Here is a 26379-nt window from a genome sequence, read left to right as displayed (position 1 = left end):
ATGCTCTCTCTGGGTATCTGGAGGGTGGGTCCGAGGCTTGGGGAGGCTCTGTCTTTTCTTTTTTGCATGTGGTGAGCTGCTTGCCTTCTTTCATTTCATTGCATGGCTTCAGCCTGGCCTATGTTCCCGGTGCCTGAACAAGAGATTGACTGTGATCTGTTTTTGGTTTCTGAAGCTTATCACTTGGGTCAGGAGGAGACAGACTGGTTTGATAAGCCCCGAGAATCCCGTTCAGAAAGGCTCAGACATCATGGTGGCCACACCTCCTCCTCCTCCCAGAAAAGACCCCCAGTCAAACACACTTATCATGACTATGATGAGCCCCCTGAGGAGGACCTGTGGCCACATGATGAGGGACCCCAGGGCCGCCATTCTTCCAAAGAGCATCGGCACCATGGGGACTATGGCCGGCACTCCTCGGGGTCGTCATCTTCCCGCCACCAGGGTGAGGAGCCTTCTCGGAGGGTCTCGAAGCCACACCCCCGAGACTCCGGCCGCCATGAAGGCAGACCTCACTCACAGCCTTCTTCCCAGAAGAAGGCTCAGCAGACCGACCCAAGGAGCCAGCCATCCTACCCCAGCTCCCAGTCGGAATACTCACAGCCATCCCGCCAGTCCGTGGCCTACCACCATCCCTCAGAGCCCAGAAAAGCTCAGCGGCCAGTGCAGTCTGGCCCCTCAGCTCAGCCACCGAAGTCCGAGCCTCTGGCCCACTCACAGCCACAGCAGGCAAGGCAACCTCAGTCGGGACCTTCCCAGCAGCCGCCACCGCAGTCCTCCAGGCAGCAGCAGCAGACGAGCCACGGGCCACAGCCAACTCTGTCTCAGATACAGCAGACACCGTCACAAGCTCGGCAGCAGCAGCAGCAGCAGGGGATCCCAGGGCAGCCTTCCCGGGGCCAGCAGCCCCCGGCCGGTCAGCAGGCTGGCAAGTCAGTGCCAGGCCATCCCCCGTCAGCAGGTGCCCAGCCTGCAGGCCCAGTGAGTATAACTCAGTGTTTGGGGTCCTCCATCAGGGCCTCTTCTCCCCACTTTCTCCTCTCCCACCAACCTGGCTGCCACATGTTTGGTAGAGCCACTGGGAGTCCCAGGAAGTTGAGGCCAATAATAGGTCTTCTGAGGGTCTAGGGGCAGGTTGGATGAAAGAGACAGTTCAGCATAATTGGTACTTTCATTAACCTAACAGCCAAGATTTCTTGGGTCCTGTGTAAGCCCCCTTTCCCAGGGGGCAACTTTCGAAGTCCTGAGGAAGCGTGCTTCTTAGCTATGGGGCTGCAAAGACAAACCATCTGGCTAAAAGAGAGAGATCTTGGAGGTAGGCAGGAGCAGGATTAGCTGGAGGAAGCCCAGTGTGAACTGGACACAAAACAACTTCTGCTTGCTGTGGAAGTCATCTGCTGTGAGCCATGTGCAAGCACCTTGGGGGCAGAGAGCCCCAGACTGGCCCTTGTTTTCCATTCCCTCCTATGTGCTTCATAGCCTGAAACAGAGATTCCCACACACTAGTAGAGCTGGAAGGGACCGCAGAAATCCCTGCTTCATTCTCTCCTTTTACAATTAAAGAAACAGGCTCAGGGAGATTATCACATGGCTTTCAAATCACACACGTTCATAAGATTTAGAGCTGGAAGGGCCCTTCAAAGTTTTGTAGTCCAACACAATGATTTCATAAATGGGGAAACTGAGGCCCAGAGAGAAACCAGCTTTTTAAACAGGCCCCTCCATAGATTCATACCAGAGCCATTTTTTGCCCTTACAAACCTCTATACTGAAAGCTAAGGCCCCGTCAGGCTTATGACCTAGCTTGTATGGTTCTGACAGGTTTCCTCAGCAGAATCTACTATAAAGGTAGAGCCAAGGCTTCCTTAACTTCCCTGGCCTAGGGGTAATGGACTTACTCAGCTGCTGCTTGGGCCTAGAAGAGCCTTCCCCTGGAGTCCGTACCAACCTCAGCCATCCTAGGCCCTCTCCTTCATAGGGCTCATGTCTTTTATACTCTCTACCCCAGAAATCATACCACACTGTCCTACTAAGTCCTAACCCATATGTAGTTACCTCTGGGCCTGGCCAGCCTCTCTCTAGTCTCTTGTCCTGCCCTCAGCCTCCATCCTTCCCTAAGGAACCTTGGGAGCTACTGGACTGGGATTCAGGGAGTGGTGCCCAACCTTGCCCTGTTCCTCTTTACAGATGTCCTGACCTCCTGTGGTCCAAACACCACACTCTTGTGGTGAAGGCCTGTTCCTGAATTCTGGGCTGATTCCAGGCCTGAATGATCAAGGGGTGGGAGGAAGGGAAGGTAGGAAAAAGATGTGCCCAGAAGTCATGGTCCTAACTAAGGAAACTGTTTAATGTTGCAGCTGAAAGCTGAGCAGCTGGACAGCTCCAAACCCACCGCCAAAGTGCAGCAGCAGCAGCAGCAGCAGGGGAGGGGCCCACATGCCCAGCCACAAGGGGCCACCACTGCAGGTGGGCTTCAGCCCTAGCTTTCCCTGGGGAGGCTGTCTGCCTCCACCCTGACCAGAATCAGCCCCAACTTCTGTTGATTCATGACTGAGAGGCCCCTTAGCCAGGGGCCAAATTCTCCTGTCCTTGGGGGTACATTTGCTACCCCTGGAGAAGGATTCACAAATGGATCAGAAAAGGTCAGAGGGGATCACAAGCACACAGGTGTTATTGAGGTAACCCTGGTACTACAGAAATTAGCACAGTGAAGGAACCCTAAGTAGAAGTATTATCTTCTAACTTTAGCTTTGCCCTTGTGGGATTCTGGAGCATGCTCCTCCCCGACCTCCTTCCTCTTCTCCTCACCTCCCCATTTTGTCCCCACCTTTTGGGGTTGTTTTTATTGTTCTCTCCCTTATCTCCTCCTTTCCCATCTTCCTCCTCCATCCTTTTCTTCTTCCTCCTCTTCCCCCTCCTGTTCTTCTTTCTGTCCTCCTCCTCCTCCTCCTCTCCTCCTGGCATCATATTCCATATCCTCATTCCATCTGGTCAGATTCAGAAACACAGAGCTTCCTGGCTGTCCCCGATATTCTAGGATCCTTGAGATCCCAGGGAGGGAAAAGGGAAAGCCAAGACCAGGTGGCCTGTTCAGGGTAGCCAGTGGTATTGGTGGTGTGGCCCTCCAACAGGGTCTAGTGGGTGGTTTGGGATCACCCAGGGTTTTGAATTTCTTCCTCAGGTACAAAAGTGGGAGCAAAGCCCGGGGTAGTCCCACCAGCATCAGGAGCCCCCACGGGCCAGCCTGGGGCCGATGGAGAAAGCGTGCTCTCCAAAATCCTTCCCGGAGGGGCAGCAGAACAAGCAGGCAAACTGACTGAAGGTATAGCCTGGACTCTCAAAGATATTGCCTAATGGTCCAACCCCAACCTCCCAGGGCTTAGAGATAGATAACCCAAGGCTCCCCCCTTCATTTCATTAGAGGAAGTGATTCACCCAAAGTGATGTAGTCGGTCAATAGCACAGCCACAGTTTGAACCCAGGATCATAGAGAGCTAGGAAAAAAAAACCCTCAAGGGGCTGCTAGGTGGCACAGTGGCTAGAGCTCTCGCTTTGCTTTTAGGAGGACCTGAGTTCAAATCCGGCCTCAGACACTTGACACTTACTAGTTGTGTGACCCTGGGCAAGTCACTTAACCCCAATTGTCTCACCAAAAAAGAAAAGAACAAAAACCTCAGAAATCATCTAATTCAACCCCATCATTTTACAGAAAAGGAAACTGAGGCCCAGGTCCTCTAACAGTACATCCAACTACTCTTTCCACCTTAGCACCTCTAACTTTCCCTTTCCCTGGCAGAAGTATAACTAGTCAGATGCCAGTGGGGCAGCTATACTAGATGCCACTGGCAGAAGAGATTATGAAAAGCTGCCTCCAGTCTCCCCCCAATCACTCTGGTTCAGTTTTCTTAGAGTTGGTCCTGGGGATTTAGGGGTGCTTCTTCTGTCACCACCAAAATCCATCTAGGGCCTCTGACTATGGCCTGAGATTCTCCACCTGTACCGTGGTCCACTAGACTCAGGATGTCAGGCCCAGAAAAGCTAGTTTAAATCTGCCAGAGCTGGAGTCTTGACTAGGTTCTCTCACCTTCCTCCCACTGCCCCCCATCCTCACTATCCCACATGTAGATGGTCTGGCTCTGGCCTCAACAGTAAGAACAGCAGGAGATGAGGGCCTCCTAGCTAAGGAAGTAGAACTATGCTCCACTTACTTCTAGGTGCCCCCCACGTCTTGGGATTGAGTGTGTGTGTATGTGTGCGTGCGTATGCACTTGTGTTCAAGTGTGTAAAAGACTGATCATGTAAGAACAGGACAGGCAGGCCAAGAAGGCATGTTGGGTAAATGTTGGGTGGATTATGTGAGCCCAGGTTGAGAGAGAGGTAGTAGTGGGGAGAGAGCCGTGGTGATATCTGGAAGAGGAGTCCAGGCTGAGTGTTATGTGGGGAGGGGGACAGTGGAGTTAGGCAGGCAAGAAGTCCAGGGAACCTCATCCTTTCTGAGAGAGGCGGCTTTCCATGACTGTTCAGTGCCCCCCCCAGAGACTGCCCAGGGAGTCAGATTCACATCCTCAACTCTCCTTTTTTCTTTGTATTTTACAGCTGTGTCTGCTTTTGGAAAGAAATTTTCTTCATTCTGGTGATCCTGTGCTGTAGGGTGAGTGGATATCACTTGAGAATCACAGGAATTGTTCCCCAAGAAGAAAGAGCCTGATTTAAGGGTCTCCCACCTTCCTCTTCCCACCAGGCTTTTGCCCAAGCTAGGCCTCAGTGATCTGGTCACATCTGAGTTCCTCAGCCAGCACAGCCCTTTTCTGGCTCTGGGTTCCAGCCACCTCTCTTGTCCAGTAGGACATACCTGTCTGTCTGAACAGCAGAGAGGGACCTCATTCTCCTGTCTAGAGGAGAGGGGAAGAGGCTAGTGGAAGCCATTCAGGTCCCTAGCACTTGCCCCATACAGACATATCTTACACATCAGACTATGTCAAGCCTCTGTGGTAGGGGCTAATGTCTATATATGAGAAATGTAGCCACTACCCAACATCCAGCTGGGGTCATGGCTTTCCAGACCCCCAGCTCTGGCCCTAAGATCTAACCAAAAAAGAAAGCTCTCCATTCTGAAAGTTTGTGAGGGCAGTGGTAAGCCCTAGGTGGTTGAACAGGCAGACATCCATCCCCTTCCCTCAGATTCTATAGCCAACATGGTACCTAGAAGCTACAATGATTCTAATTGCTTTTTCTCTCCTCCTTTCTCTTCTTTGCTGCCTCTGATTTCCCTGTCTCTCTTCTTTTGTCTCTCCCTGGACTGTCCATGCTATCTCCCTCCCCACTGGGTAATCTCCGACTTGGTTCCTCCTCTGATTCTGGGTCCTTCCTGCTCTCCTACTCTTCAACTCCCCCATAGATGTTTTGGAAGATGAATGGAGATAAAGTAATTCCTGTGGAAAAACCTATGAAGAAACTAATGGATTTCACCACAGCCTAGGACTCTGCGTATAACAGTAAGTGTGCTGCTGGGGTTATCGGGGCACAGGTAATCACAGGAGCCTAGATTTATTTAGAGCTGGAAGGGACCTTAAATATCATCTAGTCCAAACCTTTCCTTTTACAAATGAGGAAACTGAGTCTTGGAGAGACTCAGAGGCTTGCCTGAAGCCACATGTAGTAAATGGGCGAGCCTGCAGATGCAGTGTCTTTTCTGTTCTTTCACTGAATAACGTCCATGGATTGGAGCTGGCTTGTTTTTTTGCTTTTTTGTTTGTTTTTTGAATTGGAGCTGTTCTTCTCCCTGAGCATGTTCTCATTCCCATGAGTCTCTGCCGTCATGGAATTCCTTCATCAATAAACATATATTAAGCACCTTCTGAGAGCAAGGCCCTGAGTTCCACAACTCAGGATATAAAGGTAGACCATTGCACATATCCTGTCCTCAAGAAATGTGCTTGTGAACAGAAGGGAAGACCACAGACAGAAGTAACGGGGCTTCCAACACACTTTCCTCACTGCAAACCTATGACATAGAAAGTGCAGGTATTTTTTTATCCACATTTTACAGATAAGGGAACTGAGTTTCAGAGGGAGCAAAATGACTTGCCCAGGGCCACATGGCTAGTGTTGGAGCCAGCTCTTATGAAATCACATCCAGTGCTTTTTTCATTATACCATGCTGTTTCTAATGAACCAGGAATATGAAGACATTGAGCTATGTTGTCATCAAGTATATGCCAAGCCCTCCCAGGAAGCTTATGACCTGATAGGAGGAGAGTAAATAGCCAGGGTGAGAAGGCAGATGATGTAAAGGCAGAAGAGGAGGTCCAGAAAGAGTGCTATGAGACATCTGAGGGGAGAGAGAGAGGCCACCTTCATCTAGGGAAGAGTGAAGAGGGGATCAGGAGGAGGGAGCAGCTGAGTTGGGCCTTCAGGTTAGAGAGGGACTTCTACAGCTGGAGACGGGTGGGGGGACCATGCTAGACTGAGAAGTCAGTGTGAACAAAGGCATGAAGATGGAAGAAAGCCAGGCAAGAAGAGCAGAGGACAGAAAGCATCCATCTTGGTCCAGTCTGACCTGACAAGGACAAAGGAGACTAGAGGTGGCACTGCCCAGCTGGAGTGGTGAAATGGGCTTTCATGAGCAACAGGTGCCTTGCACATAGTAGGTGTTTAATAAATGTGCTTTGAATCAGATGGAATAGAAACAACTGAGAGTCGGGTGATGAGTTTCCATGGAGGCTGAGTGTAGAGAAGCCTTCAAATTTCCACTCGTGTCTGAGAGCCCCATTGTGCCCAGGCTTGAGGCCTGGTCCATTCAGGGGCCTGTGGAGTAAGAGGCTGAGGAACACAGACCCAGAGCTCAAGGGAAAAATGGTTCTCCCTGGAGAATTTCTTGAGAATTATCGAGCAGGCCAGGGGAGAAACTTTATTAGCATGTTTGCTGAGTGACAAGGTTGCAGTGATGTAAGGGGAAACAGCTCCTAAGACTAAAGCCCCCTGTCTCAGGGCTAAATAATATAGCTTCCATCTTCCCTGATAAGGCTGAGTGGGATGTCCCCCATCTGCTGGCCCTTCTTTTTTGGACAAAGGGTCTTATGCTCCTTCTCATACCTCTCACCTCCCTTTGTTCTTCTGGCCTGCTATCTCTTTCTCTCCATGTTCTTCTCTCCACCCTACACCTGAAGAAATATCTGTAGGGAATTCACAGGACAGGGCACGATTAATCCTAGGCTGTGAGGCCTTGGGCATTGGAATGAAAATTGTTTAAGTTGATGACCCTGAATCCACAGAGGGGGTAAAGTGGGGCAGTGGAGAAGAGAGTATTCCTTGCTCTACCCAGTGTATAGGGCAGAGGAAGGGGATGGGGGCTGTTAGTTAATTGATTTATTCCCTCAAACACCCCATTTTTTAAATCATAGAATGGCAAAACTAGAAGGGATCTCAGGGGTCATCTTGTCCACACCCCTCATTTAATAAGAGAAGGGAACTAAGACACAGAATGGTTATGACTCATGCCCCAATGCTTTTCCCTTGATGCTGGACATAAGACCAGTCAGTGCCAGAGCCAGGACCCTAGTTCTGACCCAAGCCCCTGACCCAAGCCCATGGCTTTCTGAGTGTTCCTTAGAGTGAGGAGTTGGCTTAGTAGGTTATTAGTGCTGACTTTCCCCCTGCTCCCTCTGAATCACTTACCACGCCATTGAACATGGTACCTTTGTCCTACCTGGTTGATTCGTCCCTGACACTTGGAATAGAGGAAGTATCACGGTCACTTTGAGGGCTTTTATGAGGAACAACCCATCTGCTAGTCTTTGTAGATGCCCACTGGCTCGCAAGCACAAGAAGATTCCTTTACAGCTGGGCCATCTGCTTGTTCTGTATGATCTAGGTTTGGCAGAGAGGAGAAGTAAAATGTGATGCCTTCCAGTGTAATGGGGGACTGGCCAATGAAGGCCCACTCCTTGGAGTGTGTGAATACTTGGCGAGCCTGCTTCAGAACAGGGCTTTCTGTTATACGTGCCCAGAAGCCAGTTCCTTACTATCCATCAGGGTCCACTGCCCCCATGCCTAATACTGAGCACTCGCTGGCCGGTCCTCCATCATGCCAGCATGAGCATATTGTTCCTAAGTTACAGGCCTCACTCTACCCACAGTGCCTGACATTACGGACAGCCCCCCAAGAGTAGATGACGCAATAGTCGTAGTCAGCAGTCTGGATGGACTCTTAGCGTATCCTAGTCCAACCTCTTCATTTGGCAGTTGGGGAAACTGAGACCGATATCCTTTTTCCTTGCTAAAGCCTCTGGCCTGGGCAGCGTGAAGTTTCTCCAGCTTACAAATGAGTGCTTGTACCTTTATGAATTAGTCTTTTCTGTTCTTCCTGACTCCCTCTTCCTCTCTTCCTCCTACTGTCCCTGCTTCTCTTGACTACCTCTCTTTTCCTCTCTTCCTTTTTCTCCTCTTCTTCTTCCCCTTTCTTCCTTTTCTTTCTTTCTTCTGCTTCCTTTCCTTTCTTCATTAGCAGTTCTTTTGCACTTAGCTGAACTTGTATATGTTATCTTTCTCTTGCAGTGAAGATCGGTGGGACCCCAGGGCAGGTGGACCCCCAGCATTTGTGGCAGAACCTCCCATGTCAGATAGCATTCTCTCCCCCCACGTAATCAGCTCTAGTCATTTCTCCAGCACCGAGTCCATGGGGGTGTATACCTGAGTCCACAGAGAAGACAGTAACCATCAGAGCCTGACACCTGACCACTGGCATGGACCACTCACCTTTGAAACACAGTGAAGCCTTGGCGTGGCCCAGCTGGACGGGTGGTGTCCCTCAAGGCTGCAGCTGCTTTGTTAAATGCGTAGTATGGTGTACCAGCCACTGGCTTCAGCCTAGTGATGAAAGTTCACCCCTTCCTGGGCCCCACCTACTAGGGTGTCTCTGTCCTCACAGAGGGCCTTGTTAGGACATGGGCTACACCTTTCGCTGGGGTGGGGGAGCAGGAGGGAGTGTAGTGGCACCCAAAGGCCTTCATTACTCAGCTCTCCCAAAGGAGATCACCCCTCCCACTCTGGCTGATGACACCTTTCCACTGCGTCTCTGGGACATGAGGCTGTAATTCAGCCCACAGGATGACTGTCAGCAGACATTAGAACAGGAAGGGGGTAATGCTGAGGACGGTCCTAGAAGATAGGTGTATATTTCCAGATAATCCTCACCTTAAACCAGGACCTGCCCATATCAAGAGGCAACTCTGGCCAGAGAGCCATGATGGAGTTCACCAAGCAGCCTTGAGTCTGGGAAGAGACCCAGAGGATGGATTCACAAGGAAAGGAAAGGCTTTAATGAAGTTCCCAAAGATGGAGTTCATAGGTTCCTAGTATTTAGAGCTGGAAGGAATCTGAGAGATGAGTCTTGTCCAACATTTTACAGTAGGAGAAATTCAGGCCCAGGTTCAGGAATCGCCCAAGGTCACCCGGGCAGTCAGCAGTGCTGGGATTTGAACCCAGTCACCCTGACTCCAAATCCGGTGCTCCTTCCGCTCCACCACAGGAATGTCTGGCACCCAGAAATTGGCAGGCCTGCCTGGCACACCAGAAATGCCTGATCAGCCACAGAATTAGCCCACTTTAAAATAAAAGAGCAGTCGTGTTTCCCATGTTGAATTTGTTGTCGTATGTTATTTTAGTAACATTTTCAGGCTGAACACTTCCAGGGAAATGTGATGGAGAAAGGGAGTAACAAATGCAGCCTAGACTAGCAATAGACCAGAGTGCAGAGGCAAATTGATCAGAGCAGGCAATGGAGCCCCTAGGTGGGATGCCCCTTGCATACCAAGCCTTGGCTCAGCAGCACCCATCCCTCTCCACCTCTCCCAGGGAGCCACTATGGTGGGGCTAAAGTGGGGGGTTGACCTAATTCCCTAAGGAAAGACCCCCAGTGCAGAAAGCAAAAGCATCCCTCCACCGGAGAACCAGTTGTTAAACATTTTACCAGGATACTTCTGCATACATATGGTTCTATGGCCAGTGCTACATGTCAAGTAGCTCTTAGACACAGTCCTAAGCCATATGAAAGGTAGTTTTGCATCAGCCCAGTCCCCAAAGTGTCCATGGTGTCTCAGTGGAGTCTAAGAATTCTGCTAGGTTTTCTGACAATGAAGGCATCTGGGAAGAGCGCTAGACTGTGGGCCTATGGGGCTGGAAGGGGACAGAGAGGACAGCCTGGCCTGAGACAGGATCTGCCTCGCTGGCCTTTCCACCTTCCAGAGTTCCTAGGCTCCACTGAGCTTGGACTCAGGACTGTGTCTATGGGCTGCCTGACATGTAGCGCTGGCCATGGAACTCTTTATGCAGGGGTATGCTAGTAAAATGTTTAATAGCCGGTTCTCTGAATTTAAAAAAAAAAGTGACCACTATACACTTTAAGTTTAATTTGGATTTTGTCCATCACTTTCTTGTCTAGACAATCAACAAAATAAATTGAGCCCTAATTTATAACATTTGCCAATTTCCAAGGTATAAACACTCACACTGAAAATTTAACCACTTTCTCTAGCACACCCATGAGTGTATGACACCAGTCTAAAAAGCACGGAGTATTTTTCAGAGGGCAGGTTCCCCACACAGCATCAGCTTCTGCCCCAGCTTCCAGCAAGGGCCCCACACTTTGAGGTTCATGGCTCCTCTTTTGGGACCAGGGGCATTTTGCTACGTCCAAGACAAAAAGAGTCTTTTAATGTATCTTGATGTCCTTTCTTTCCTCTTTCCTCTTTGTGAATTCCCAGTTTGTGACATGGAGGATGGAAGTAGTGGTAGCAATGACACCCGCCCCCCTTTAATGTGTTTGGAGGTAAGGAGGCTGACCTTGAACATCTCGCTGGATAAGACAGGAAACACTGCCTTTCTGTTCTCACACATTTCCAACAACAGCCATTCAGCGAGGCCAGGAGCAATGGAACCCAGAGTGGCTCACTTCTCCAACCCTGCTATCACCTGGGGAATACCACGGCCCAAGAACAATTCAGCACCCTCTGGCAGCAAAGCCTGTCAACTCCAAGTATTGTCTTGACTGAGCCAGGAGAGAAATCTCATTATATCTGTGAGCAGTAGATGGGAGCCTAATCAGTGCTAGGCCAAATGAGGTCCAGGCCTACTCAGAGGAAGTAGGATAGATTAAATGACCTCTTTGGGTCCCTTCCTTCTCTTTTTTTTTTAAAGGCAATTGGGGTTAAGTGACTTGCCCAGGGTCACCCACAGCTAGTAAGTGTCAAATGATTGGTCTGAGGCCAAATTTGAACTCAGGTCCTCCTGACTTCAGGGCTGGCGCTTTATCCATTGTGCCACCTAGCTGCCCCTGGATCCCTTCCTTCTCAGACACTGTGCAAAGTGATGCTTGTTGCCAGGGAGGGTTGCTAGCTCACAAGAGATTGTGCTAACCACATGTTTCCTCTGTAATTTCTGTTCTTTCTAGAAGTGACTAATTTTTCTCTTTTTCTTTCCATTTCTGTTGTAAACTTGGGGATCTTAAGGCAATACCGTTCTTGGAGACAGCAGAGCAGTGCATGAGAGGGATTGGTATATAAGGGAGAAAAGAGAATGGGCCAAAATAACCAACTTTCCTTCCTTCCTTCCTTCCTTCCTTCCTTCCTTCCTTCCTTCCTTCCTTCCTTCCTTCCTTCCTTCCTTCCTTCCTTCCTACCCTCCTTTCCTTTTTTCTCTTCCAAGCATCTGAACTCATGGCAAACCCTAGGCTCAGTGACGCAAACAGGACAGCGAATGCTTTTCCAGCTGGAGTCACCAGAGTGAGGCATCTGCCCGGAAGCCCCCCAGGGAGTGTCTCCCTCAGAACTGCTCTCCAAAGACAGTGTCCATAGTGACTCATCCTCTCTGGTGAGCAGTGACTAGAAGGAGCCACAGTCATTCTCGGGGAGACTTTTCTTGAGGAAAACTTGCCAAAGGTCCTGGTTGGGACTGTCCAGAAGCTTGGGGTTCCCACTTTGCCCTTGGAGAAGACTTGAAACTCCAAAGGCAGTGCCCCTGCCCAGCGTTCCCCCTTGCCAAGTAGAGCCTGGAGCAGGGCCCAGGGGCCTTTTCTTCAGGGTTATACACAGAGTTCCAGCTCATGCCGACTGGACTTCTTCATTCCGGGGCCTTCAAAGGTTTTTCCACAGCCTTGGAGATGGGCTTTGAGTTGAGGGCTGGGAGCCGAGGGCTCCATTTCCTTCACATTCCAGTTGGCCCCACAGCTCCCTCTGCGGGCACCCTGTCCTTAGTGATGGAACTTGTGCAGCGAGGGACTTGTGGGATTTAGAGAACTTTTAAAAAAAACAAAAAACAAAAAAAAAAACACTAGGACCTAACACTGTTTCATTATTGAAATACGAGGCCATAGGACTCTGCAAGGCAGCATGTGCACTGGCTGACTTTTCCCCAGACAGACGGTGGCAGGCCAAGCGTGTCTGCCAGCCACCTTGAAGCCATCACCGAGCATTGTAAAACATCCAAGTGGCAATGCTTTCATAACAACCATCTCCTTATTTTACCTATGCCTGAAGATTTCTTTTTATTTCAAAAGCAGCCTTAACCATTCCAATTTTATTTACTTGTGTATACCTCATAAGCATTTTTCTTTCATTTTTCTTTCCTCCTCCTCCCCCATCTCCCCTTCCCACCCCACCCCCGACATACTTCTTTTTTTAACTCCTTCCCCCTTTACTCTGTACCTGGTTATCACGGGGTGTCCTCTGTAGAAGCAATAGAGTGCAGTAGGCTACAAGAGCCCCACGCGGAGGTGGGATAACATCAGAAGAGGTCGCCTCTGCCATTCTCCTCTTACTGTGCAATTCAAGTCCTTCTTAAGCCATTACCGGTGGGCGTGCTCAGAAATTTAAAAACAAAAACCCACAAAGCCCATGTGGTTTGAGTTGCCACTATGAAGTTCCTAGAACCTCTGGCATGGGAAGTGAGAGGGAGCCGCAGTCAGCAGCTGGTGAGCCCAGGGTAGGGGTGTCCTGGTGGTCGCCAGGATGACTGCTGTTAAGCCAGTCGCTCTCGCCTCAACAGTGTTCCAGACAACCAACCTGATGGTCCCATACATTGGAGCTTCCCTTCAACCTGAGCAACAGCAACGAGTCTCATTTCTAACGTTCTATGCAATGAAATACAAAAAAACAAAAAAAAAAACAAAAAAAATTAAAAAAAAACCAGAACACACTACACCTGTTAATATTTAATAAACTAAATGTTACGTATAAGAATTTAATTACAAATGTGCTATGGAGAAATTGGATGGATATGTTTCTAGCTAATACCTGTGTGTGTGGTGTGTGTGTGTGTGTGTGTGTGTGTGTGAAGTTTTCAATTTGTGGCATGTTCGACCCATTCGAAGGACGCGTCGTTGCCAAAGGGTGACCATGCTGCTGTAATGTCTCCCGTCCTAGAGTAGAGCATGGCTTGCTACCTCTTTGCACGAATTCATCTACTTTAAATGCTTGCCGTACTTTGCTCGGGGTTCTTTTTGCCTCAGTCCCTCGCCTATACTCAAATGCTTTTTGTCGACATATGCACTTGTTATTGAAGGATTGTCTGTACTAATGGGAGAGGTGCCTCTAGTCCAGAGAGAGGTCCTGAGCCCTCCCACCCATGATGACCTACTGATGACTTTTCCCCTCACTGTCTCCTTTCCACAGATCTCGAGTCCTGTTAACAAGTCCCAACATGGAAATGAGCCCACCCCTTCTTGTGCCCCCATAACCCAATATATTCCTCTTCAGTAGATCATAGGAGTTAAAATGGGAAAAGGCTTTTGAGAAAATCTAATCCGACCCCCTGCCCCTTCCCGTTTTAGAGATATGTCAGCTGAGGGCCAGAGAAAGAGGAGGCAGTAACTTGACGAAGGTCACATAGAAAGTAAATAGTCAACGTGGGATATGAGTCTGAGCCATCTGACTCCATATTCAGCGCCCTTCTCATTGCACCATTCTTCCCAAAGAACCACCGCTATTACCACGTCCCCACAGAGATCATACACCCCAATGCCTGTAGCAGAGACAATACTACAAGCCTTGAACTGAAGAAGATAAAAAGCAATTCAGAAGAGAGTCGGAGCAGTCCCAGATATCTCTCCTTTCTATCCTTAAATGAACTTATCTTACCTTCATTGGCCCCAGTTGTGAGGATTCCCCAAGGACTGTGCTCAGGGCTTCGAAAACTGTCTGTTCATAGTAAACTGGAGCCTTCAGCCTCTGTGAAACTCAAAACCCAAGGTAGCTACATTGGCCCAGGGCTTTGCTGGAGTGGGGGAGGGGGGAGCTAAACATCCATTTTCCAAAAAATGGATTTGATACCAATGGGCTGTGGGTTAGGACTTGAAAGGTTGTTTTGTTGGTTGTCCTGTCATGGATAGGTTTTTTTGTACCTTGACTTTATCTGTGCTGCTAAGTCCTGACTAAAGCAGGCCATTTCTGAAAGGGGATGGAGCTGCTAAGGAGCTAAAGTGAGTACCAAATCTCAGATTGCTCCACTACCCCAGGAGGAAGGGCTAGGACTCAGGATTTGGAGACCTCTTTTCTTAGCTCTGATCAAAGAGAGACTTTCTAAGAACCTCAGCCCATATCTAAAGCTTAAAAAAAAAAAGGCCCAAAACTTTCAAAGGCTGTAGAAAGAAAAGGGCCAAGAATGGCAAAAGGAATATCCTTGGCATTTATGAAGACTAGTGTTAGAGCTGCTGACCTTTGGAAATGAAATAAGACAGATTGGCAATGGATATCCAAACTCTGGGTAGGATCCTTGAGGGTTTCTGGATTGGTGAGGTACCAAGTTTTTCTTTCCTTAGACCACCATTTCTAAGACAGCACTGACTTCCATCGTGCCTTGGGAAGTTCCCAGGGGGCCCAGGCACATCAAAGGCATTGAGCCCACAGCCTAGCCTTTTTCCAGAGCTATTCAGGTGGTACCATGCATTTCTTAGGAGTTCCTGTTTCTTATATTTTTTTTTCTTGGCAGCTTTTGGACTCAGGAGGGGAGACCTCTCTCTGTTACTTGTCTCCATCAGATACTCCAGGCCTTGAAGCCTCCTTGCCTAGAGCTCATATTGGTCTGGTTTTCCCCAAGGACATATCCTGGTCCCTCTATCTGAGTCCAGAAAAGCCTTGGTAGACTATCCCAACAACCTCCAAAGGGTTTAACTCATCTCAAAGGGCTGTGCATCTTAGCTGCCATTTGAGTGGAGGAGACTTTCCTAGCCCCCAAGTCAGCAGGGACAAATGGCTGAGAAAAGGCTACTTCTTAATGGAAATGAATGAGACATTATTAGGCAGGAGACTATTTGTGGGAAGACAATGGGGATAAGGATCTGCTTTCACTCGGTCTTCATTCTCCCCAGAGATAGACAAGAAGGGCCTTCATGGCCTTAGCTCTAAGGGTAATTGGCAGGTGACTCATGTGGTGAGCAGTTCCCAGTCTGGGTATTGACCAGTCAGCATTTGTATTAGGGATGGCCTGAATTTCCTTCTGCATGGCTGTTGGGGACTAGTATTTTTAATGGCATCTGCCTTTTGTTTCATTCTCCTCATTGAAGTATGAAATGGAATGGAATGGGATGGAATGGAATAAGCATTTATTAAGCGCCTACTGTGTGCCCAGGCATGGTACTAAGCGCTTTACAAATATTATCTCATTTGTAACAATACCTCTCACTGACACGGCCTCTTCAAAGGAGCTCGACTCACCTTGTGTGTATGATCTTTTCTAATTATCTACCAATGTGTGTAAAGTAGGGACGAGGAAGTATTACCTTTCCTGTTTTCCGGATGAGGAAACTGAGGCAGAGAGCTTCAATTACTTGACCAAGACCAAACTACAAGGTATGAGCAGAGGGTTCCTTTCTGTGATAAGTCCTTACCCTCTGTCTTATCCTTCTTCGCTAGCCTGGACTGTGTGTGAAGTCAGTCTCTATCCCAAACCCATCTCTCTGAGCTCCCAAATGGCACCTAAGAGGAGGCTCTTGGCTGGAGAACTGTCTGGTACCTGATCTAGAACACTTTCCATGGAGGTCAAGATAACACTTTGGGCAGTTCAGATGAAGGTGCTTGGCACTAAGTCCTGCTAAGGCACCAGGCCCAAGTGACGTGAGGGTATTACCTGCCACATGGAGCCAAGAGTACTTGGGATGTCACTGGAATAGGAGGTGGGGAGAGGATAGAGTAGGCAGGGTTCTGGATCTCTTCTACTGCGTGGGGGTCAGGGGTCGGGTGCTTCCACACATACTTTATTTGTACCGAGAACTCTTTCCACCAATGGAAAGAGTGTTCTCTCCATCCTTCGCCTTTGACAGTCCCGGAGGCTACACCAGGCAGCCTCCTCTTTGGAAAGCACACACACTCACTACAGCCCTGTTATCAATAGCTCTTTCACCCCTCCCCAATCCCAGAGATAATCATAGAACTTTAGATCTGGAAGGGGTTCTAAAGATCCTCTAATCCATTTCGCTTGTTTTGGAGATTGAGAAACTGAGGCTGAGAGGGCTGACCTGGGTGACCCTAGAAGATGAAATCAGTTGGAGGCAGGCTTGGAACTAGCACCCAGGGTCCCTGACCTCCAATCTAGTAGTATAAATGCCACCCTGCCTCGGAGAGGGGAGACGATGAGCTTCTCTGACCAGTTCCTGCCCTTGGATCTGATCATTTCATAACATTTAGAACCAAGCAAAAGCCAAGGAGATCTTCATTCCCTTACTATCATGAGATACACCCACGCTCTTTGTCCATGTTGTTGGTTGTCCAAAAGCAGTGGCCTTCCCTTCAGATACCCCCAGAATGGCCAGTATTTCCCAGAACCACTGGCATGACAAGTGCATACAGTCCGACGTCCTCCCGGGCCCTGTTCCCCAGTGGGTCATCTCTCTTGGGGTCACCATGACCTGCCCTCCCCATTCCTGGCATGTAAATACATTGTACAGTGTGTAAATCTCACATGGCAAGGAGAACAAAACCCAAACCACAACTCGTGTTGGGGGGTTCACTTCCCAGCACCAGCACACCTTTTGCTTTGATGTACAAAAAGAGAAAGCCAATACTTTAATGGGTGTGTGTGTGTGTGTGTGTGTGTGTGTGTGCGCGCGTGTTTGGGGGAGAGAGACTGCCTCATTTAGTCCTTGGGATTGAAGCCCACACCTCTTCTGCCTTCCTCTAACCTTTCCTTCTCTTCCCTCTAGACTTCTCCCTCCTCTCTCTTCCCCTCTCCTTTCCCAAGGTAGAGGAGTCATCTGTAGAGTTCTTATGGTTTTCCCAGCCCCTTCCACCTGGTGGCTTCCATGCCTTTCTCGGGCTATTCCATTTTGGGGTGGGGTTTTTTTGTTGTTGTTGATGGGGCAAGGGTGGGGGGGGGGTTGTACAAAGTCAAACCAACAAGTTTACAGTTGTAAGTGCAATGACCTAAGTCCTCTATCTGAACATTGTAAATTGTGTGTCTGTCCTGCTGCGCCCTGTGAGAACTCTGTAGTATTTCAATGTACCACCTTCTGTATTGTGACTCAGTATGAGATATTGCCCCTACAAGGTATTTCTGTGATAACAGAATAAAAGGACTTGATATAAAGCATGCATGGGCTCCTGCATTGTTCCTGTTTTATGGGGGGGCGGGGCAAGAAGTCATTTGCAATGGGAATTAAAAGCAGCAAACACAAGTGACCACAAGACTAGTTTGTTCTGCTGATCCATGGAGGCTACTTTGGCTTAAACTACCTATGGGACATTTCATACTACATGTCCTATAGGCATCTGACATTCAACATGGCCAAAACACAGCTCATCACCTTCCCTACCGTGCTCCTCTTCCAAACTTGCCTATTTCTCTTGAGAACACCACCATCCTCCCAGTGACCCAGAGTTTCCACTTTGGTGTCATTCTGGACTCCTTTCTTTCCTTCACCCCACATAGATAATCAAGTTGCCAAATCTTATCATTTCTCACCCCCACGACATCCCTTGCATCCATTCCCTTCTCTGTAATCACACAACCACTCACCTGTTTCAGGCACTCATCATCTCTCACCTGTACTACTGCAATAGCCTCCTAAGTGACCTCCCTGCCCCAAGTCTCTCCCCACTCCAGTCCATCCTCCGCACAGCTGCCAACATGATTTTCCTAAAGCTCTGGTGTGATCTTGTCATTCTCCTTCTCAATAAACCCTAGTGGCTACTGTTACCTAGAGGCTCAAATCAAAACTCCTGTGTTTGGCATTTAAACCCCTTCCCCACCAGGATCCATCCTATTTCTTTAGTTTTATTACTCATTACTCCCCTTCACATACACTACCCTCCAGCCAACTGTCCTTCCCACATGGCACATCATCTTCCGGACTAACTCTGTGCCTTTGAACTGGCTGTCCCCCAAATCTGACGCCTCCACAGCCAGGTGGTGCAGTGGATAACACATTGGACTTGGTGGAGTCAGGAAGTCCAGAGTTCACATCCAGTCTCAGACATTTACTAGCTATGTGAACTTAAGCAAGTTACTTAAACTCTCTGTTTGCCTGTTTCCTCAACTGTGAAATGGGTTTAATAGCAACCACCCTCCCAGGGTTGTTGTGAGGCTCAAATGAGGTATTATTTGTAAGACACTTAATAAAATGCCTAGCCCACAGTAGATGCTGTCTAAATGTTAGCTATTATTATTGTTATTATTATTATTATTATTACCTTTGACCCTTAGAATCTCCAGTTTCTTCAAGGCTCAGCTCAAGAGTCGCCTTCCACTGAAGGCTCCTAATGAAGTCTTTCCTGATCTCCCTGGTTACTAATGCCTTCCTCCCAATATTGTCTTGTACAGATCATGTATATATTTTGTATATTCCTATCTATATGTGTGTTTTTCTCCACTCACTAGATGGTAAGTGTCCTCAAGGACACTCTTGTCTTTGTATTCCCAGCCTCTACCACAGTGCCTAGTATACAGCAGGGCTTAATAATGCTTATTGCTTGAATTATTTTATTGGCTCCCAATAAGGCACTGGAAAACTCTGGGTCACTGAGACCTCGACAGAGATGCCTTAGAATACTGGCCTAATGGGGTCAGTAATTTGCCTTGGTAAACTTGTGATGGCTTCTTTAGAAGACCCCACAGGTCTGATCTGTATCTGCAAGATGTAGCTCCATGAATCCTGCCCCCTCCCCAGCTGATCTGTGATTAATGAACTGATTAATCCATTAATCCCCCTAGAAGGCAGGGAAGTCCCAGGGAACTTGCCTATTTAAAGTTATTAAAAGAAGGTCTGGTGCCAGTCTGAGATGTAGACACCTTAGAGACTTTCTTTATCATCCCTAACATATCAGAGCAAGGATAAGCTTCTCTAGTGCCTCTAGCAAGGTACCTTGGCCATAGAAGGTACTTAACAAATGTTCCTTGAATTCATTGACTTGAATTGCTGAATTGTCTGTAGACTTAGTAAATGAAAAAATCTCAGTAGGCTAGAGCAATGAGCAAATCCAAAGGAGACGGAACATTTAGTAGGAATTAATGTAAAATTCTATATTTGGGTTCAAAAAAATCAACTATGCAGGTGCAGAATAGGGGAGAAATGTCTAGGCTGGTACACATGAAACGACCCTAGAGTTTTCAAGAACTCTAAGGACCATATGAATCAATAGCCAGAAAAAGAGTTAATGCAATTTTACATATTTCATAGATCATAGGGCCATAAATCTGAAAATGGAAGGGACTTTTGGAGGCCAATCCTCTCAATTACAGATCATAAAACCAAGGCCCCAGGGAGGTTCACTTACTCGCCCAAGGTCACAAGTGTGATATTAGATGCTGGGAATACAAAGAAAGGCAAATCCTGTTCCTTCCCTTAAAGAGCTCACATTCTAGTGTCAATAATTGGGTATATACAGAATAGCCCAGGGGATTTCTGCTTCATGTCAGGGTTGGACTCAGATGACCTCAGAGGTCCTATTGAACTCTGTTTCTTTGCTGAAGACCAAATGCATTAGAGAAGTGGTTGACTGTTAGAATTTAGTGAAATATGAAGCCTCTGGCTGATTCTGCCCCACACCCACCTCTACCCCTCAGCTATCTTGTATCATGTAGTCATGCTATGAGTCATTCAAGTGTCTACTCCTGTCCCTGGGCCTATAGTTCTCCAGATACATTTTACAAGGTCACTGTCCAGGGACTAGAACAGCCTTAGGGAATTTGGGAGCTCTCTTTAAGTAGGAAAAAACAGAGTCACTGCTGAGAGCTCACCAAGCAGAAAGCTGGGCACTGTAGGCAGGTCAGATAACTTCCCAATTAGGGTGGGTTTTTTTGTTTGTTTTCTTTTTTTATTATTATGAACTTGACAAACATAAATAGTTCTCTCTACAAAGAACAGAAAAAGACGACCGAATAGGAAACAATGTGTGTCCAGTATTTAAAGCTTTTTTTGTATATTTCTAATCTAGCATAATACTGCGTACCTATTAAGACAACACTACCCTGCTTATCTGTGTCCCCTTCTGAATTTTCTTATGCTGTCTTCTGTTTAGTTTCTTAATGATTCATTGACCATCTTTTCTATATTTTCTTCCTTTTAGTATCATTATCCTCCCCTTCTACACACACCCCCAATTCTTCCACCACCATTAAAGCTTCTTACCCTGTAACAAATAATTGCAATCACACAAAACAAACCCACACATTGGCCATGTCTGAAAATGCATATCCCATCCTGCAGCACTAGTGCTACCTCTCTGCCAAGAGGTAGGAACTTTGCTTTATCTTCAGAAGCTGGAATTAGTCATGGTGTTAGTTAAGTCTAAAGCTGGTTTTCTTTGTAGTGTTGCTGTCATTGTATTCATTGTTCTCCTGGTTCTGTTTACTTTACTCTTCTTCAGTTAATAGAGTCCCCACAGGTTTCTCTGAATCCACTTCCTTCATAATTTCCTTCAGCACAATAATATCCCTTTAACTCATATGCAGTAATTTGTTCACCCATTTCCCCAAATGATGGGTACCTACTTTGCTTCTAATTCTTTGCTACAAAAAAAAAAAGCCGCTATAAATATTTTTAAACATATGGTCAAGTTGGTTTTAAAAACCAATTTGACAGGGGAAGCTAGGTGGCACAGTAAATAGAGCACTGGCCCTGAGGTCAGGAGAACCTGAGTTCAAATTTGGACTCAGTCACTTAATCGCTGTGCAGCCCTGGCAAGTCACTTAACCCCATTGCCTCAAAAACAACAGCAATGAGAATTTGACATTAATCAGTAACATCAGCTTTCCCAAGTATACCCTTACCTTTAAGAAAAGCAAGAAGCCAAAACTGGTGAGAATGGACATCCAGCTCCCTTCCACCAGACCCCAGTCCAGCCTTCAAACCTGATAAAATAGATGCAAACCCGAAGTCCTTCCCACTGCTTTTGTTCCCAGGCTTCTACTCAACCTGTCCATGGCACCCTACCTTTAAAGACTTAATAATTATATTATTTATGCATCACTGTAAGATATACAAAATACTTCCCTCACAAAAATCCTATGAGGGCAAGTATTATTATCCCCATTTTTTTTTCTGCAGATGAAGAAACTGAGTCTCAGAGAGATTAAAACTAACTAGTTCACAGTGATATCTCACTTTTTTTTTTTAGTAGAGCTGAGGGGAATGAGCCTTGATATTAGGATCTGAAGCTCTAGATGTAACCACATCATCTCTGAGATACCTTCCAGCTTGACATAATAGTCGTTTTCTTACCTGTAAAATCAATCAATGGGCATTTAGTATATGCCAGGGTGCTCTGTTAAGTGCTGTTAAGACAAAAATAAGCCTTGCCTTCAAGGAGCTCACATTTTAGTGGCGAAGACAACATGTCAATAATTAGGTACATACAGGATACATAGAGTAGATGGGGGATAACCTTGGATGGGAAAATTTTGGGAGCTGGCGATGGGGGGAAGGCAGGGACCAGCGGAGGCCTCCTGTACAAGGTTGTATTTGAAAGAAGTCTCAAAGGAAGCCAGGAATTCTAAGAATGAGAGATGAGGGGGCAGAGCCTTATAAGCCTGGAGGACAGGCAGTGCAAAGGAAGGAGGCTGAGTGTCCCGTTCCAGAAACAGCAAATGGAGGGGCAGCTAGGTGGCACAGTGGATAGAGCACCAGCCCTGGTCAGGAGGACCTGAGTTCAAATCTGGCCTCAGACCAAGCACTTGACACTTACTAGCTCTGTGACTTTGGGCAAGTAACTTAACCCCAGTTGCCTAAAAAAATTAAAAAATTAAAAAAATAATAAAAAAAAAAAAAACAGAAACAGCAAATGGGCCAGTATGGCTAGATTGTACACCTCATGGAAGTGAGTCAAGACTGGAAAGCTAGGAGAGGGCAAGGTTGTGAAGAGCTTCAGGTGCCAAACAAAAGACATTTGATCCCGAGGTTAATAAGGAGCAACTGAAATTTATTTAATAGGGAAGTGACATGAGCATGACTTCATTTTGGAAAATCACTTTGGCAGCTAAGCAAAGGATGGAGCAGTGTGGGGAAAGACTTGAGGAAGGGAAACCAGTTAAAAGGTTATTTCAATAATTCAGAGAAGTGGTGATGAGGGTCAGAAGTAGGGTAGTAGCTAGATGAATGAAGAGAAGGGGACACATACAAGAGATGTTGTAAAGGCAAAAATGACAAGATTTGACAACTGAATGGATAGGTGAGATGGGTGCAAGCAAAGAGTCAAGGTTGACACCAAGATTTCAGACATCAGCGACTAGAGGATGGTGATACCCTTGACAATAACAGAGAAGTTCAAAAGAAGGGAGGATTTAGGGGCAATTACAATGAGTTCTGTTTTAGAAATGTTGAGTTTAAGATGTGTACTGGACATCCGATTTGAAATTAGACAGTTGGTGATGTTGGTTTGGAGCTCAGCAGATAAATGAGGGCTGGACATGTAGATCCAGGAATCATCTGCATACCTATGATAATTGAACTCTTGGGAGCTAATGAGCTAGTACAAAGAAAAAAAAGAAGAGGAGGGCCTATGACAGCATTTAGCACAGTGTTCCAGTGCTTGGCACAATGCCTCACTTTGGGTCTCAGGAACTCTTTATATTACCTGATTGGGAACCCCAAAGAGCTTTTTTTATGTGGGTTATAGCTATCAATATTTACTATATTAGGAATTAAAGCTGATCATTTAAAAAAACATTTCCTTATTAATTCATTTAAAATAAACAGTAATGAAACCATTATGTATTAACATAAATAACATTTTTATGAAAAAATAGCCATAATTTACAAAACAAAAACAAATTTAGTGAGAAGAGTGGTATTATTTTACACTTTTGTAAATCTCTTTAATGTCTAGCTTAATGGAAGACAAATGGATTCTCAAATCTCTTTTTCCATTCCATCTGTCATGATGTGTTGTTTTGGTTAAAATATATAAAGAAAATCCAGCTTTACACAGATATGGAGTTGGATAAGAGAGGAGTATTTTAATAATCTTTCCACATAATTGTGGATATCTTCTCTGATACTACATCAGAACTCAACAGGTGCTAGTTTCTTAAAGGTTAGCTGCAACAGAAACTGCGTCAGTGAACTTTTCCTACTCTGTTACATTAAAACCCAATGGTCTATCTTGTACTTTGAACGAATCTCTTACCCATCTGTGATTTTATAACATGGAAATTTAGAAGTTATTGGTCCAGTAAATCATGCAGAGCTTCCAAATGTTGACACATTTCATTATGTAATATATTTTAAAAATCACATTTGTGATTATATCATATCACCACCCATCTCAGCCGAAAAGCCTTTAACTACTAAGAGGCTGGGAAGCTCATGGTGGCAGAGAGAAGTTTTCCAAAATTCTAATATTCACTTAAAAGCTTGAATTTTCTCACTGGCCACAGATACCATCAGTTGTTTTCCTTGATATGACAGTCTCACTTCATTCATTTTCAAGAAAACGTCTGCCAGATACCCAAGTCTGAATAACTCTCATTTGTCTGGCATTCTTTGAAGTAGAAATGGCATTCCTTTTTTTTTTTTTAAAGTAGCTAGTTCAGCTCATGACTCAGTCCTACAAGTGTTTTTTCCTGAAGACAATCATCTTACCATGGCACGAAGAAGTGAATTATGCATCGTACCTATTTTATCACACAGATGTGTACTCAAGGACAGAAATTTAATAAAAAATTAATCATTTTTAGTGCTTCATTAAGGACATTCTTCAGTGAAACTGGCTTGTTAATTTTTTTAACCTCGTGGTACCTGCGGGTACCATTGCCTTAATTCATGCTAGCAGCAATCTTACCCATCATTAGGTTTGCTCCATCAGTACAAATGTCCACACAGTTGTCCTACAATGAACCATGAGGTTCCAGAAAGCTAGTTGAGGCGTTGACTCCTCCAGCAGCACTTGTATTTGTTGCCAGGTGTTCAGATAAAAGACTCTTCTTCAGTGATCAGTTGATGCTAATGTGCCTGGCACATAGTATGCTCTTAAAGGCTGGTTCAGTAGAATCATTTAAGATACGGAGACTTCTGAGAGGACGTGTGTAATTAGTTGTTTATAATCAACAAATGAAAGCAAAACAGCCAATCCAGTCACGTCCGTAGATTCATCCACTTGGTAGGCAGAAGAGGGAGTAACTCAGTCTTTATGTTTGCTGTTACATTGTTAATTAACATGGGTCAGGTACCCTCTGGAAAACTCCACTGTGCAGTTGTTGAGAGAATGAGTGTAAAAAGGGTAAATAACATCTTACTATTACTTACTTACTTGCTATTTATTTTTTATTACTATTATACTTATATTTACTATTTATTTATTATTACTATTATACTTACTATTGTTATAAAAATAGTTTCAATTTCACCAACTCCCTGACAGGGAATCAGGGCTCTTCTGGGATCTATGGACCACACTTTGAGAAGGGCTCCCAGGGGCAGCTAGGTGGCACAGCGGACAGAGCACCGGCCCTGAGGTCAGGAGGACCTGAGTTCAAATCCGGCATCAGACCAAATGCTTGACACCTACTAGCTGTGTGACCCTAGTAACCCTGTGTAACCCTAATTGCCTAAAAAAAAGAGAGAGAGAGAGAGAAGGGCTCCCCTAAGCCACTCTCTAAGATAGTCTGGACCAGCAATGTTTGAGAGAGTTTCCATATATGGAGTTCTCTGTAACAATTAGATCACAGGTTCAGTCCCTATCCCAATTATTACAAAATGATTTCCTCCCAACAACCTTCTGAAGTACATTAAACAATGAATAAACTGAGGTTCACACGAGTTAAATATATCCATGGTCCCAGAGCTACTGGGTCAGAGCTAGATCTTCCTGAGCAAATCCAGTATTCTTTCACTACACAGGAGACCCTAGGCTCAATGTAGTCTAGTGTCCAAAGACCTAACTATTGGAATGTCGAGGGAGTTACCTACCACCAGGTTTGGCCGTCAAGGGACATGATTCAGTGGAAAGTGTGCTGAACTGGGAACTTGGAGTCACAAAGCACAGTGCCTGGTACACAAGTGTTTAATAAATGTTTGTTGACTTGACAATACCTGAGTTCCATTTCCCACTGTACTGCTTAATGGCTTAGGTGTACTTGGGGAATGAATGAATGAATGAAGCACCTACTATGAGCACCTACTATGTGCCAGGCATTGTGCTCAGCACTGGGGATGCAAAGACAAGCAAGCAAGACAGTCTCTGTAATAGAAGACAACACAGGAGTTGGAAGGGGGAAGGAGGAGGCGTTAGAAATGCAGTCTGGCTTGGAGATGCCTGGAATTGGTTTGATCAGATCAATCAGAGCCAAAGGCTCCACAGGACATCACTCATTACCTCTTACCCTCAATTGGTCTGTTAAATAAAGGTAAGTCATGTTCCAGCCATAGATATATGGCCGGAGGACTTCAGGACAGATAATTTCCCCCCCAAAATAACAGCTTCTTAAGAGCAATCTGCTAAGGAAAACTGAAAGAGACTCCAAACTGGCTGGAGAGAGTCACCACACCAATCAAATCCTTAAATCCTCACTAAGAACAGTTCTCTAAGGCGTTTGCCTGATTCTTTCTCTGTAAAATGAGGGGGTTGAACAAAGTGACTTATAGACTCCATTCCAATTTTAAGATCTTATGATCCTGGGAAGGGGCTGCCACTGGCCTGGTGAAAGGAGCTCACCCAAAGATAAAATCATAGATCTTTCCAAGTATGGAGGTTGCAACCTTGCTCTAAGACGGTTATTTCCTAATATAATAATATGAAAATAAGTAGATTAATTCCTTATCTCTGTGTCTGAGCTTCCCTGACTTCCTTCTAATGTCAGCCAAAGTCCACCTTTTGCAAAAACCTTTTCCTAGTTCTACTCAGTGATAGTGCCTTCCCTTTTAGATGATGCCCCATTTTATGCTGTCTATATCTTATT

General features: G+C 46.2%; 1 protein-coding gene across 1 annotated transcript in view; it reads left to right on the top strand.

Moving 5' to 3' along the window:
* BSN (bassoon presynaptic cytomatrix protein) overlaps nt 1-17579 on the top strand; it is a gene marked incomplete at its 5' end in the record, with an annotated part of 239036 nt that extends 221457 nt beyond the window's left edge. Inside the window, 6 exon segments of the mRNA XM_020999265.2 lie at nt 176-981; nt 2358-2466; nt 3182-3322; nt 4597-4651; nt 5399-5495; nt 11704-17579. Coding sequence (XP_020854924.2) covers nt 176-981; nt 2358-2466; nt 3182-3322; nt 4597-4637 — 1097 coding nt within the window.
* Nucleotides 17580-26379: the final 8800 nt, after the last annotated feature.

Source organism: Phascolarctos cinereus, unplaced genomic scaffold (assembly GCF_003287225.1).
Source record: "Phascolarctos cinereus isolate Bilbo 61053 unplaced genomic scaffold, phaCin_HiC Scaffold_4;HRSCAF=312, whole genome shotgun sequence".
In the NCBI taxonomy this organism is placed as follows: Eukaryota; Metazoa; Chordata; class Mammalia; order Diprotodontia; family Phascolarctidae; genus Phascolarctos; species Phascolarctos cinereus.
Note: the sequence above shows the minus strand (reverse complement) of the source record. Positions and strands in the feature narration are given on the sequence as shown.